The following is a 16,157-nucleotide window of genomic DNA, read 5'->3' as shown; positions in this document are numbered from 1 at the left end:
CCTGTATGGGACAAGCACCTATTTCCAGTTTATGTGTGTGCCATCTGCATATATATATATATATATATATATATATATATATATATATATATATATATATTATTATTTTTTTGGGGGGGGGGCTCAGGGGTTCTCAATGAGAGCTTCTTGTTTTTTTTGTTTTGTTTAACTTATCGTCAGTTGGTCTCAGCTGTTGGAGGTTAGTGGCCCCTCCCCCCCAGGTATTAAGCTCACCCCTCCCTACTGCCCTGGTTAGCAGGTATATTTCAGTCATACTGAGGCACTAATTGAGCCAGCTGTGCTAAAGTAGGGATATCCTGAAAACCTGGCCTGTTTGCGGGCCTCGAGGCCTGGGGTTGTGCAGGCATGCTCTACACATTAAAAAAACACAATAACAGAAACCAACCAGCAAAAAAAACACAATAACAAAAACCAACCAGCAAAAAAACACAACAAAAAAACCGAGAAGAAAAAAAACCACAATAAAAAAACAAGAAGCAAAATTGAAAAACAATGCAATCAATGTTTTTCTTACTTTTGACTGTTTCACCCTCCAATTTCGAGTCCATCAGCAACAACAGGAACCTCTCGACACTTGATGCAAGGCTCCTCAACAGCAGGTAAGTCCATCTGTACAGTACGTCCTTATCTTCTTTATGTTTCTTCTCTATGTTCCTTATCTTCTTTATGTTTCTTCTCTATGTTCCTTATGTTTCTTCTTTATTTGTAATCCAATGGAGATGTTTTCTTGTCGTCTTCTTGCCTTCAAATGAGACAGGACATTTGAGAGTCAGATGGTACAGCTCCAATCCGGTTGGATGCTGTACCATGTGACATGGTTCTTCTATTTATTTATTTTTTAGGGATGTGACAACACCTTCTAGGGAGGTACATCACATCCTTAAAACAAAATGCCATCTGCCATCTGCATCTGCCTTCTGCTATCATATGGTAATGGATAATCGGATTGTGAGATATTCCATGTGATGCATTACATGGTACATCTCCAATCCGATTGGTTGAAATAACATGTGACATCTTCCATTTTTTTAAAAGGATGTGACATCATCTTTAAGAGAATTCTTTTTTTTTTTAAATGGCTGCCTTCTCATGGTACTTCAATCAATTGTATTGTGAGATATACCACGTCATACGCCCCCAATCCGATTGGAAGACATCAAAGGTATGGAAGAAATATATTTTCACATTGTTTCTATGTATAGCTATAACCAGATGGGAACACAGAACAGGTGGGCGCTAACTATATACAATAAACACAATAAAAAACCTTGCAAGAGTATGTGAGCCTCTTTGAAGGGGCTGCCTGAAATACTAAAACTGACCCCCTGGTCAGAAGAGTAAAAGGGAAAAGAAGTACGTATTATAAGGCGCCAAACAGTAAAGGATATATCACACCAGTTGAAGAGCCAGGATAAGGCTCCGGACAGATGGGTTGTGCTTGAAAGAAATAAAAACAAAAGCACAAAACATAGCTTAATACTGTATAAGAAAAGGACAAACAACATATACTACACACGCCATACAAGACTAGTGACTAACAGCTGAGATCAAGGTGAAAGGTTATTTAAAAAACATTAATAAAATATATACTAAAACAATGGACATATGAAAAATAAAAAATACATAGAAGTAATGAAAAGACAAATGGTTAGGACCGGCACACTGCAACACCAGGTGGACTGCCCACTCACCGGACGGGAGATAAAAACAGGCGGTGGATAATTTTGAGAGTATCCCCTCTCTGCAGCTCGCACAGCCACTGCACCGGGTCAGATTTGTAGGTGGAGGGTTGCACACGCCAGCCGGCGTGTGTACGTGTAACCTCTATTGGCGCTCAATGGAAGCCGTGCAGATGGTATCGATTTCACCGCAGCAGATTCGTCTGTAGTATGTAACAGCTGATTCGCCTCTGGATCGGCTCGGGAGAGTAAAGACAGACCTGGTGCCACAGTAGAAGTCCTGAAAGGCCACCCTACGTGTTTCGAAAGCGTGCTGCTTTCTTCCTCAGGGGTTCTACAATAATGTCCATTAACGTCCTTTAAATAGGAGTCCAAATTAGTCCAATTTCACCTGTAACATTCCTGCACATGCGCAATGGATATTCAAGAAAGTCAATGGTCTTTTGGTGATACACGCACATGCGCAGTGCTACATTACATCAGAAATAAATAAACAAATTGCTATTTTATAACGATCTCAGCATAAAACATATACCTAATACTAAACAACTAAAGAGAAGATAGGAGAGTGATAATAGTGAAATGTGTGGTGTAAACATATATGTGTAAAGAGCACATATTGTAAATTAAGATTATACCCATAAAGGGGTGATATCATATATATTTTAACGAACTTTAAACAATATGTGAAACAGTGAATGTACTAGCGTGTAAGGGTTAAATATTTTAATTATATAATAAACTATGTGTGTGTTTTGTAGTAGTTATTTAATAAGATTATATAATAATGTGGGTGAAATGTACATAATAGTGTATAGTGGTGGTCCACTTAAAATTGAAGCGCTAAGCTCCAAAGTATATTTAGTTAATGAGGACCTATAGATGTGACATAGAATTAGTGTAAATCAAGATGAAGTGATAAGGCTAATGGTTAAAAAACAACCATAGCTATTAAGTGAACAAAGTGTTAATAACAAGCTTATGTGAATATACATATTCATAAAATGCATATAAACAGTATTACGTATAGAAAGTGTATATAATTAATTATACATTGGGCCCTAATATCCTCAAAAGGATTCTGCAAGCCAAAAAATCAAAGAACAACCTGGATAAACCACACAGGAAATCAATTCACCAAAAAGGCTTTTAAATCGAAGTCAACGTTGAGGCCCAATGGGGATAGAGTGCGAAGTTCGTAGATCCAATAGGATTCCCTCCTCCCCAGTAGGCTCACAGCGTTTCCTCCTCCCCAATTTGGAGTGATGGTTTCGATTGCCATACATTTTAAACCTGTAGGGTTTTGTCCGTGCACTTGAAGAAAATGATGCGATATGTTGTGCGTGGTTAACCCTCTTTTTATGTTACATACATGTTCGTATAAACATCTTTGGACAGATCTAGTAGTCATACCCACATACTGCAGACCACAGGGACATTCAAGCAAATAAACTACAAAAGAACTTTTACATGTGATGTGTTGTTGAATGGAATAGTTTTTTAAGGTGTTGTTAGATGTAAAATTAGATGATTTAATACTATATTTGCACGCTGTACACCTAAATACATGGAAAATATCCTTTATATGTGACCACATTACGTGGAGTCGCTTGCAAAGATGGACAACTTGGAGCCAACTTTCGTCCAATATTGGGTGCTCTAGTAAATACAATCTGGGGATGTTCTGGCAATATGCCCTCCAGTTCTTTGTAATTTTTTAGAATTGGCCAATATTTTTTTTTAAAAATTCGTATATTGGGTGCCATTTGATTGTATTGAGTTACAAAGGCTAAATTATCAGATTTATTAATAGTTTTATTATTATATTTCAAGAATTTATTTATGGGCAGCTGGGAAAAACATCATATCTGGTCCAGCTATCCTTATGGAGCAAATTTGGTCCTGTGGCGGCGTTACATTGATGATATTATTTTTATTTGGTCCGGCACTTTGTCACAGTTAGAAGACTTTAAAACATACATGAAAAATAACATTTACAACCTTGGATTTACTTTTAATTCTAGCTCTTCCTCAATAGAGTATTTAGATTTAACCATTTCAGCTAAAAATAACTGCATAGAAACTAGCACATATTTCAAACCAGTACAAGCAAACAATTATTTACATGCACGCAGTCACCATAACCCAACATGGGTTAAAAACATACCCAAAGGTCAATTTATTAGACTAAAAAGAAATAATTCCAGTGGTGAAACATTTCATACTCAAGCCGAAGATCTCAAGAAAAAATTTCTAGAAAGGGAATATTCCTCTAAAGATTTAGACAACACAATAACGGAAGTTGCAGCAATGGAGAGATCGAGTCTCTTGAAATATAAAAATAAAACTATTAATAATAAATCTGCTAATTTAGCCTTTGTAACTCAATACAATCAAATGGCACCCAATATACGAAAAAAATAAAAAAAATATTAGCCAATTCTAAAAAAGGACAAAGAACTGGAGGGCATATTGCCAGAACATCCCCAGATTGTATTTACTAGAGCACCCAATATTGGACGAAAGTTGGCTCCAAGTTGTCCATCTTTGCAAGCGACTCCACGTAATGTGGTCACATATAAAGGATATTTTCCATGTAATAGGTGTACAGCGTGCAAATATAGTATTAAATCATCTAATTTTACATCTAACAACACCTTAAAAAACTATTCCATTCAACAACACATCAATGTAAAAGTTCTTTTGTAGTTTATTTGCTTGAATGTCCCTGTGGTCTGCAGTATGTGGGTATAACTACTAGATCTGTCCAAAGACGTTTATACGAACATGTATATAACATAAAAAGAGGGTTAACCACGCACAACGTATCGCATCATTTTCTTCAAGTGCACGGACAAAACCCTACAGGTTTAAAATGTATGGCAATCGAAACCATCACTCCAAATTGGAGAGGAGGAAACGCTGTGAGCCTACTGGGGAGGAGGGAATCCTATTGGATCTACGAACTTCGCACTCTATCCCCATTGGGCCTCAACGTTGACTTCGATTTAAAAGCCTTTTTGGTGAATTGATTTCCTGTGTGGTTTATCCAGGTTGTTCTTTGATTTTTTGGCTTGCAGAATCCTTTTGAGGATATTAGGGCCCAATGTATAATTAATTATATACACTTTCTATACGTAATACTGTTTATATGCATTTTATGAATATATATATTCACATAAGCTTGTTATTAACACTTTGTTCACTTAATAGCTATGGTTGTTTTTTAACCATTAGCCTTATCACTTCATCTTGATTTACACTAATTCTATGTCACATCTATAGGTCCTCATTAACTAAATATACTTTGGAGCTTAGCTCTTCAATTTTAAGTGGACCACCACTATACACTATTATGTACATTTCACCCACATTATTATATAATCTTATTAAATAACTACTACAAAACACACACATAGTTTATTATATAATTAAAATATTTAACCCTTACACGCTAGTACATTCACTGTTTCACATATTGTTTAAAGTTCTTTAAAATATATATGATTTCACCCCTTTATGGGTATAATCTTAATTTACAATATGTGCTCTTTACACATATATGTTTACACCACACATTTCACTATTATCACTCTCCTATCTTCTCTTTAGTTGTTTAGTATTAGTTATAAAATAGCAATTTGTTTATTTATTTCTGATGTAATGTAGCACTGCGCATGTGCGTGTATCACCAAAAGACCATTGACTTTCTTGAATATCCATTGCGCATGTGCAGGAATGTTACAGGTGAAATTGGACTAATTTGGACTTCTATTTAAACGACGTTAATGGACATTATTGTAGAACCCCTGAGGAAGAAAGCAGCACGCTTTCGAAACGCGTAGGGTGGCCTTTCAGGACTTCTACTGTGGCACCAGGTCTGTCTTTACTCTCCCGAGCCGATCCGGAGGTGAATCAGCTGTTACATACTACAGACGAATCTGCTGCGGTGAAATCGATACCATCTGCACGGCTTCCATTGAGCGCCAATGGAGGTTACACGTACACACGCCGGCTGGCGTGTGCAACCCTCCACCTGCAGATCTGTTCCGGTGCAGTGGCTGTGCGAGCAGCAGAGAGGGGATACTCTCAAAATTATCCACCGCCTGTTTTTATCTCCCGTCCGGTGAGTGGGCAGTCCACCTGGTGTTGCAGTGTGCCGGTCCTAACCATTTGTCTTTTCATTACTTCAATGTATTTTTTATTTTTCATATGTCCATTGTTTTAGTATATATTTTATAAATGTTTTTTAAATAACCTTTCACCTCGATCTCAGCTGTTAGTCACTAGTCTTGATTGGTGTGTGTAGTATATGTTGTTTGTCCTTTTCTTATACAGTATTACGCGATGTTTTGTGCTTTTGTTTTTATTTCTTTCAAGCACAACCCATCTGTCCGGAGCCTTATCCTGGCCCTCCAACTGGTGTGATATATAATTTACCGTTTGGCGCCTTATAATACGTACTTCTTTTCCCTAGCTATAACCAGGCTTTTGTTTTCCACAGCTATAAGAAGTGTCATGCTTTGTGTTTCATTGCGTTGTGTGTGTGTGTGTGTGTGTGTGTGTGTGTGTGTGTGTGTGTGTGTGTGTGTGTGTGTGTGTGTGTGTGTGTGTGTGTGTGTGTGTGTGTGTGTGTGTGTGTGTGTGTGTGTGTGTGTGTGTGTGTGATATAAGTTTTTTCCCGTTGAACTTTCCTTAATGCTGAAACTGTAATTTCTTTGTTTAGCTGGGACCCTCGTCTAAACTATTAACCCCCTTGTAGAGTCAGAGAGAGATGTACCGGCTATCGGCCTTGAGAAAGAAGAGGTAGTTTAGCACATGAGTTTTCTTTTTGCTTAATCTGCTAAAATAAATTGCAACATATATAACCGCGTAACTGCAAGAAAACAAGATAAAGAAAAGTTAGATGTCCAATGAAGTCATAAGTGCTGATATTGTGATATTATGTACGCCCGGCCCTTTTTCTGGTATAATTAAATTACTTAGAGTTTATTGTTCAGTGCCTTTGTGTTACTGTAAGTCAGACAGCAATGTTTTGATTTGCATTAAATGCACTCTTGCTAGCGGCTGTTGCAATAAAAGTCTCTATTCAGATTGCTTACCAAGAAGGAATAAGTGTGGGACTGAGTTTTTCCCCGACAAAGGTAAGAAAAACCTTCATTGTATTCTATTTCATTGTGTATTTTTTTTTAGGATGCATATTGACTGCCAATGTTTTTATCTATGCCTGTTTCGAGCTATAGATAAGCACAGTGACAAGCATTGCATTTTTTGGCAAATGCTTGTTTTTATTTAATTGTTATGTATTGTATTTTGTGTTATGTTTCTTTTAAGTTGCCCATTCATTGTCAGTGTGGCAATCCATGCCCATAAATGGTGGACATGGTTTACCACAGGCACAATCAATGGCTTTATTGTGAAATGCTTGTTTTATTTAAATGTCATGTGTTTTATTTTGTGCCTGTTTTTTTATATATATACTAAAATACAGATGCAATAAAAATATAAATGGAAAAAAAGGAAATCCCCATATTTTCAAAATCAATTGTATTGTTACAAGTCCTGTCCAGGAGGCGTAGAAACAATATATGTCCAACAGCACTCCAATGTGCTTAATTGCCAAAATGCAGGGAATGGGGGCTGCTGTATCCAGGAAGAATCACTTCCCAGGGAAAATCTGTATGAAAAGTTGAAAGAAACAGCGCACACCCTGGTGCATTACCACAAACAGAATGTATTAATAAAATAGAGGGGTAAACAATGCCCACTTACAAAAAATAAGAAAAATGAATTGATATAAAAAGGAATCTTTAGACGGTGTTACTGCATAGAGTCACCGTCAACTGGGGAAACACAAAATGATCAGCTGTTGGTCTGCTGATCGCTCCGAAATCACCTCCTGCTCCGTGGATGGCTTTTACAAGCACCTCCTGAACCGTGGGTTGCTGGTCAAGCTTGCCAAAGTACTCCGACCTCAACAGTCCATAGTTGCGTCGCCCGATGTAACCGGCAGCATGCAAGGAAGCACAAATGTAAACAGAGCAAAACCGGCACTCTCACAGCTAGGTAACACGATGATGTCAGTCCCTACGCGTTTCATCAGCATCAGCTGGCTTCCTCAGGAATCCCTGCAAGCTGTGAGAGTGCCGAGTTTTGCTCTGTTTACATTTGTCCCAGAGGCCTTCATGGTCAGTCAAACACTTTGTTTCATGAACAATATACCTGGAACTCAAACTCAAACTGTGAATGTAAATGGACTTTAAAGAAACTTTCAGTGGTTATTAAAACTGCAATATAGCTTGGCCCTGATCACTCCAACATAGAAATCACTGCAGATTTATTTTCTTTGCTAGGGTTGAGCCCTTAAATACAGCATGCATTGTATATTATATGGTATGTGTTGTTGCTCTCTTCTCAGTTAGGTTTTCAGGTCTATATTTGCAACGTTGTTAGCTACAAATGATGAAAGATAAGATGATATGTTATTATGTGGTTTGATTGTAACTCCTATGTAGATACCTAGATCTGTACAAAAATCCAAAAGGGCGAGCATGGTGGCAAAATCACTTATTTTGAACATGGGAAACCTGGTTCACATGTTATTGTAAGTTTGTCCTTATGACCTTGGGCAAGTCTCTATATCTGTCTGTACTTCAAGCACCAAAGTTAGATTGTAAGCTCTGTGTGCCTTGTCAGCACAATATAAGAAAACGTATAGCTGACTTCATTGTCCCCTCTGGTGGAATATATTGGGACATTCTGCACTAAATATAAAATTTTGGAGCTCTGTGAAATCATGTGTAACCCTTGTACCACCCCCCCCCCCCTCCAACCCACCTCTGGGAGGTCTTGTGCTTGCTACTGGTATATGTATATGTGGTGCCGGTTTCCTGTGAGGGTACTGGAGAGATGAGATGCCCGCAATGGTGTGGGGGGACATTACAGTCTTTAGGGAGATTCGCTGGTCCGTTTTTACGGTGTTAGCGCCTCCAGCCACGGTAGGCTACAGCACAGATGCAGGCAGTCCCTACCATGACAGTTCTTTCTCCAACACCTCTGGCTAATAGACCGCAACTTAGACAGAGATATATAAATGAGGGTCTTTATTTAATCAGCCACTGCAGGAAGGTATTACAGCGTATGCATTTTGGTGGAGAAGGGTTTCAGGCCCTTGGATGGTGCTTGGCCAGGATATAGTAGTCGAGGCCTTGTGCCATGCACAGATCTTGATCTCTCCTTCAGCTCCAGGAGGGGGGAGAGGGATCTCCTCACCCCACAGAGGGGTAAGCTGGAACTCCTACCCCATTAAAGGGTAGGCCGGAACTGAAGGTCTCAACCCTAAGGGGCTGAACTTCAAGCTACAGTTTGGTCACTTTCTCCCTGAGATTCAGAAGGGGCGACTACAGGATCTGCACCAGTATTGGCTGCATACAGATTTCTGTGTCGCCTCCACTCCCGTCACTCATAAAGTCAACATTTAAACCTCATAGGATAGCCTGTCACTGTGTGTATCTTACCAGATCTTATGTGACAGGAAGGTAGAAAGATCGCCTGGGCCAGCCGTGGCTATACATGTGTTATAAGCAGGGCTTTTTTATTTACAGTTCCTGTACCTTTATTCCTGGATCACACAATAAATTTTATAGCATTATTGATAAAAAATTAGAATGTACTAATTATTATTTACAAAAATAATAACATAGTTACTGTAAATTCAAAATGATTTTGAAATGTGAATAAATGTGCATATTATTGCGCATGTCTAAGAATAATTTTGTCCCCGGTCCCATCCTCACGTCAGAGTTCCCTCACCTTTTTTTCCAGAAACAAAGCACTGGTTATAACAGGTTATGTGATGTTATTTGGGGAAACAGTGTTATTGTATAGTTATTGCTAAGGTTTACACGTGGAAAGAACTGTTTGTATCATGATATCTCCTGAACTTTACCCTGGTCTTCTCTTCACACCCCTGAGGTCACATTTATTTGTTATAATTTGCCAATCTTGATTTCCCAGTTTAAAAAAAAAATATAAACCATGACTAACGTGAGATTGGAAAACATTTTTAATAACAGCTGCAGGTATTTAAGTCTAATAACCCTCATGTCACACAGAAACCTGCCAACCTGACTTTCGGGCAGTAAAAGCCGTGACAACGCCCTGGAGCATCTCTTCCAGTCATTTGTATATCCTGAGATCTCTCATAGTGGCTGCTGATTGGCTGCTGTTAGGCCCCATCGCTGAAAATAAGGGGCACACCAGGTTGGACGTATAACACAGAGCCCAAGAGAGAAGATCAGAGATCCCTCACACCTGTGCAAGAAAAAAAACATTCCTAGACACTTATTAGACCATATGATGGATGTGAGAATATACATCCCTCTTCTGGCCTGTCTGCTGGGACCTGTCATGGGTTTACCTTTACAGGTGAGTGACTTAAAAACTATCTGTATATGGACAGTATAGACCTAGAGAACATATTATGTGGGCATGTTACCTATCTATTGAGGATTTGTTCCTCTTTTTCAGCATGTTACCTAATACATATATTTTTATTATTAATTATTATACATTTAATCTATATACAATCATATAGTAACATAAAAACATTTCCTTACAGGTTTTCTTAAGGGAACTTGAAGAAAGGGGTAAGTTAAACATATACTGCACCGACACACTTTATTCGAGCAAATACCCAGTATGTACCTAGCAGATACCTGGAGTGCGCCGCTCCTCACCTCTGACAAGCCCCGTTGCGTTTGCCTTCCCAGCCTGGGTTCATGCCTGGCTGACGGGCGGCTGATCTGTTAAATGATAATGATTAGGATTTAATAGGCTGCAATGCTTCGCGTGTCTACCAGATGGCATAAATTCATTAATTGTAATGCAGTATATATATATACATATACTGTGCAGTATTGCAGCCAGCAGGAATAAAATGCTTCAATCCCTGCCTGGAAAATACCTCAATGCACTCGGGCAGAAAACAGTCACAAACCTCAATACACCCGGGTATACCCGAATTCATGGGACTAGCCGAGCTCGAATAAAGTGTGTCGCCAGTGTATAACTAACATGAAAATGGTCAGTTGTGTGTGTGTATATATATATGTAGAGGTATCAGTACCGTGTTAGCCGAGCTTCAATAATCAAAAAATAAATAGATGATACCGTTCTGTGGCTAACGAAATGCTTTTATTTGTGTGAGCTTTTGAGATACACTGATCTCTTCTTCCGGCGGTGTTACATACACACACCTTGTGGATATAAATTTGCAGTTAAGTTAAAAGTACAAAGACAATGTTTGTAGGGATATGCTATAAACCACCAAATATCTGTGAGATTGAGGAAGCTAAAATACTTTTGCAAGTAGAGAAGGCATCAAAACTAGATCATATTTGCATAATGGGTGATTCTAATCATCCAGACACAGACTTGAGCAATGAGATTAGCATTACAAAAGGAAACAGGTTTTTGGGGGTGCTTAAAGACTATAACATGACCCAAATTATTGAAGAACCAACAAGGAGAGGGTCAAAACTGGATTTGGTAATATCAAACAGTGTAGAAGTAATAACAAATATTCAAGTCCGGGAACATTTGGGTAACAGTGATCATAATATGGTCTCATTTAAAATAAATGATCAAAAAAACAGATTACTTGGGTTCAACAAAGACCTTAAACTTTAGAAAGGCAGATTTTAATAAACTGGGGACAAATCTACATGTAATACATTGGGATGATGTTTTTGCAGGAAAAAATGTAGAAGATAAATGGCAGTCTTTAAAACATTGTTAGAAAAGCATACTTGTCAGTGTATACCTTTTGGTAATAAATATAAAAGAAATGCGTTTAAACCAATGGGGCTAAATAAACAGGTAGGGGAGGAAATGGAAAAGAAGAGGCAAGCGTTTAGATTCTTTAAGTCAGAAGGGACGGAGGCATATTATCATAAATAAGGAATGTAACAAAAATTGTAAAAGGGCAATCAAATTAGCAAAAACATGGATAATGAAAAAAGGATTGCAATAGAAAGTAAGGTCAACCCTAAAAAGTTCTTTAAGATCCCTAAGAACAAAAAAATGAAAAAAGAAAATATAGGACAGTTTCAGTGTGAGATGGGCAGGCAGATTATTGCAGATAAGGAAAGAGCAGAGGTATTAAACACAGATGCAAAGAATGTGTGTAATATCTCTGCTCTTTCCTTATCTCCAATAATCTACCTGCCCATCTAACATTGTGCTTACCAGGGAAGAATAAATTGCAATAGTAGTGCCGCAGGAGGAAGCCATAACCTCTACATTAACGAACAATTGGTTAACTGAGGACGCAATGTATAGGTGACTTGATAAAATGTAAGTAAATAAGGCACCTGGCTCTGATGGCAAACACCCAAGAGTTCTTAAGGAGTTAAGTACAATAATAGCCAAACTATTACATTTAATATTCAAGGACTCCATTTCCACAGGCTCAGTACCACAAGATTGGCGTAAAGCAGATTTGGTATAGTGGGGAAGCTACTTGAAGGTTTAATACGGGATAATATTCAGGAATACCTAATGGGAAACACAATTACTAGTAATAGTCAGAATGGATTTATGAAGGATAGATCATGCCAAACTAACCTTATTAGATTCTTTGAGGAGGTAAGTAGGAATTTAGACCAGAGTAATGCAGTTGATGTGGTCTATTTAGATTTTTCAAAGGCTTTTGATACGGTTCCACACAAGAGGTTTAGTGTACAAAATAAAGCAAATTGGACTCAGTTAAAATATTTGCACTTGGATTGAAAACCGGTTGAAGACATCAGAGAGTTGTCGTAAAAGGAACTTTTTCAGGTTGGGCTAAAGTCGTGAGTGGTGTACCTCTGGTTTCGGTACTGGGACCCCTGCTTTTTAATTCGTTTATAAATGACCTTGAGGTTGGCATCGAGAGCAAAGTCTCCATCTTTGCTGATGACACTAAATTATGTAATGTACTGTAGTAGAATCAGAGCAGGATGTCATTTCTATCCAGAAGGACTTGGATAGGCTGGAAACTTGGGCAGATAAATGGCAGATGATGTTTAATACAGATAAATGTAAGGTTATGCATTTGGGAAATAAGAATAAACAGGCAAATTGCAAATGAAATGGGGATAAATTAGGGAAATCCTTGATGGAGAAGGATTTAGGAGTGCTTGTAGACAGCAGGTTTAGCAATAGTGCCCAAAGTCATCCAGTAGCTGCAAAGGCAAACAAGATCTTATCTTGCTGTAACGGTGGTTCCACCCCACCCAGTCGCATATATATATATAAATGTAAGGGGGGACCTATATGTTACCAGGTGTGGTGCGTTATACCTGTCAGACTCACAGGAGGTCTGAGCCTCCGCCAGTGAGAGCCTGGGGTGAATCCTCTGGATCGTTCTTGGTTTCAGCGCCTCCACCTATGTAGGGTTCTAGGGATATATAGAAGTTTGGCTACACAGGACCCACATATACAATAACCACGTACTCAGGAATATATATAATCAGTTTACTGTAACGCAGAATATATATGCAGGCAACAACACACTCTTATAACATACATTAATAACACTCCCCCGCTAGGGGTTATCTCCCCCCCAGGTAACTCAGTCCTCTCAGTGTCTCTTACTCCACTAGGAGTATGGGGATATAGAGAAAAAAGGGGGAGCACAGGTTGAGGAATTTGGGGTATGTATGGTATCTAATAGATACTGGTGGGTGTGGTTGAAAGATATATAAAATCACTTACACGGCCTTGTGTAAATGTTCTCACAGCAAGGTTTCGTTGCAGTTTTCTTGTCTTTTTATTTCTTGTCTTTTTATTTCCTTGGATGGTTTCTTTCTTCTTTTCAGGTCTTGATCTTCTTCCTGGTTTTCTTCAGCAATCCTCAGCTCCCAGTGAGGATGTCCCCCTCGGAGTGAACAGATTTAAAAAACAATTGTTAGAGAGGAAATACAGACGGTATTATAGGATATCCAATAGATTAAACCCAAATAAATACAAAAGCAGCAAAAGCTGCAAACACTCACACGGGCAAGTGTGAGTGCAATCCTAGGGGAAGGTGTCTTTTTATCTGATGGGGTCTTCACACATGGTGACCTGTAAGGGTAATGGAGGTCTGGTATGCAATAATAGATACAAATTAAATGATACTCACACGGCCTTGTGTGAGTAAATACACATCAAGGTGTCTTTAACTTCTTTGAAGTAATGGTGGTGCTAGATTCCAAGTGGGGAAATATAAGCAGGTAGCCCCTCCTTGGTGTCGGTGTGAATTAGGACAATGTCTCGCTTTTGGTAGGCTACAAGTAATTTTATTGTTAAAACACTAAAAGAATGCAAATATAAAAATACAATAAAAATGCAGAAAAAAAGAAAACAGCCCGTCGGTAGGATGTGACTCGTGGATCTCGTGGCACGCAGCTAACTTGCTCCGCGTCCGGGTATAGTGCTGCTTCCTCTCTGATCCACTCCTTGACGGTGGCTGTGTTAGATCAAAATTGCTAAGTGATGAGAGCCTGAGGAAGTCCAGAAAGGGTCGAAACGCGTTGCTCTCATCACTTAGCAATTTTGATCTAACACAGCCACCGTCAAGGAGTGGATCAGAGAGGAAGCAGCACTATACCCGGACGCAGAGCAAGTAAGCTGCGTGCCACGAGATCCACGAGTCACATCCTACCGACGGGCTGTTGTCTTTTTTTCTGCATTTTTATTGCATTTTTATTGTATTTTTATATTTGCATTCTTTTAGTGTTTTAACAATAAAATTACTTGTAGCCTACCAAAAGCGAGACATTGTCCTAATTCACACCGACACCAAGGAGGGGCTATCTGCTTATATTTCCCCACTTGGAATCTAGCACCACCATTACTTCAAAGAAGTTAAAGACACCTTGATGTGTATTTACTCACACAAGGCCGTGTGAGTATCATTTAATTTGTATCTATTATTGCATACCAGACCTCCATTACCCTTACAGGTCACCATGTGTGAAGACCCCATCAGATAAAAAGACACCTTCCCCTAGGATTGCACTCACACTTGCCCGTGTGAGTGTTTGCAGCTTTTGCTGCTTTTGTATTTATTTGGGTTTAATCTATTGGATATCCTATAATACCGTCTGTATTTCCTCTCTAACAATTGTTTTTTAAATCTGTTCATTCCGAGGGGGACATCCTCACTGGGAGCTGAGGACTGCTGAAGAAAACCAGGAAGAAGATCAAGACCTGAAAAGAAGAAAGAAACCATCCAAGGAAATAAAAAGGCAAGAAATAAAAAGACAAGAAAACTGCAACGAAACCTTGCTGTGAGAACATTTACACAAGGCCGTGTAAGTGATTTTATATATCATTCAACCACACCCACCAGTATCTATTAGATACCATACATACCCCAAATTCCTCAACCTGTGCTCCCCCTTTTTTCTCTATATCCCTGTACAAATAAGGATCCTGGATAGGATTCTATTGGGGTCAGAGCCATAGGACGAGAAGACGAACCTGAGAGGACCTTTGTCTATAAGGTTGTAATATTAATTGTTATATTTCCCCTGTTTTAGAACTTCACCAGGGAGCGCCCGGGTTTTTCCTTGTTCCATCCACTAGGAGTATACCCGCCCACCACCGTGTATCCCCACACCGTGTCCACAGCCTATCCCTCGGTTCCCCGTGGTCAGCGCTGCCACTATGTGAATAGATAATGTTAGGATGGTATAGGTTGGTGCACTTAGGAGGTACCTGCCGAGCGCTCCTGCGCTCGGGTCAGCAAACAACTTCACAAAGGATCAGTCACTTGTTGATGCTTCCTGATCACAGGTCTTCTCGCACGGGGTCCGCCAGGGGCGATCCCACCCTGGATATAGTCTCTGTCTCTGTGGCGTAGGCCTGAGCCCAAGCCTCCGTTCTGGGAGCGCAGCATCCGCTGTGTCCCTATCTACCACTAACACATAAAGGAATCGATACTAACTTAGGGTCAGTCCCTATGCACCACAAGCTGGGAGAGGTCAGGACCTATCTAGGGCCTAGGGGTTTTCTGGCCTATTGCAGCGGGTCACAGACCCCTGCACTCACCTCCTTCCCCTAGCTCTCCCGGTCCTGCACTGACTAACGTGGCTCAGCGCGCGTAAAGTATCAATTCCCTGCAAGCAGGGAGCTCCTGCAGCCCTATTGGCTCCCTGGCATCATGGGGCCGCTCCCGAGGCCCATGGGACTTGTAGTCCCTTCCAAGAGCCTTCCCTGGTAGGCTAGCGTTCGCGCGCTTGTTCTGCGCATGCGCGAACTTCACTGCCGGTCCTCTGCGCCGAAATTCCCACTGCGCAATCTGCTATGGCGGCGCCCTGCCCCGGGACCCGCCGGAGAACTAGCAACACTACCGCACGCTTCCCTGGCAACCTGCCGAGCTTTAGAACGGCGCGCTATGCTATCTCCCGCTCCCACACCTCTCCACGA

The 16,157-nt window shown here is 39.9% G+C and overlaps 1 protein-coding gene across 3 annotated transcripts in view; it reads left to right on the top strand.

The window, feature by feature from the left end:
• The first annotated feature begins 6,678 nt into the window (after positions 1-6,678).
• Positions 6,679-16,157, top strand: part of LOC142498853 (embryonic protein UVS.2-like) — a 47,746-nt gene continuing 38,267 nt past the window's right edge. For 2 of the 3 annotated variants that reach the window (XR_012802566.1, XM_075607454.1), the window contains exons 1-3: positions 6,679-6,844; positions 9,815-10,127; positions 10,321-10,348. Coding sequence is in view for 1 of the 3 variants with exons in the window: in XM_075607454.1 (XP_075463569.1) it covers positions 10,056-10,127; positions 10,321-10,348 (100 nt within the window). In the remaining 2 variants the exon portion in view is untranslated. Of the gene's footprint in view, positions 6,845-9,814; positions 10,128-10,320; positions 10,349-13,561; positions 13,671-16,157 lie in introns of all 3 variants that reach the window. The other variant, XR_012802567.1, reaches the window with a different exon arrangement.

Source organism: Ascaphus truei, chromosome 7 (genome assembly GCF_040206685.1).
Source record: "Ascaphus truei isolate aAscTru1 chromosome 7, aAscTru1.hap1, whole genome shotgun sequence".
In the NCBI taxonomy this organism is placed as follows: Eukaryota; Metazoa; Chordata; class Amphibia; order Anura; family Ascaphidae; genus Ascaphus; species Ascaphus truei.
The sequence above is the reverse complement of the archived record's forward strand: the minus strand, read 5'-3'. Positions and strand labels throughout refer to the sequence as shown.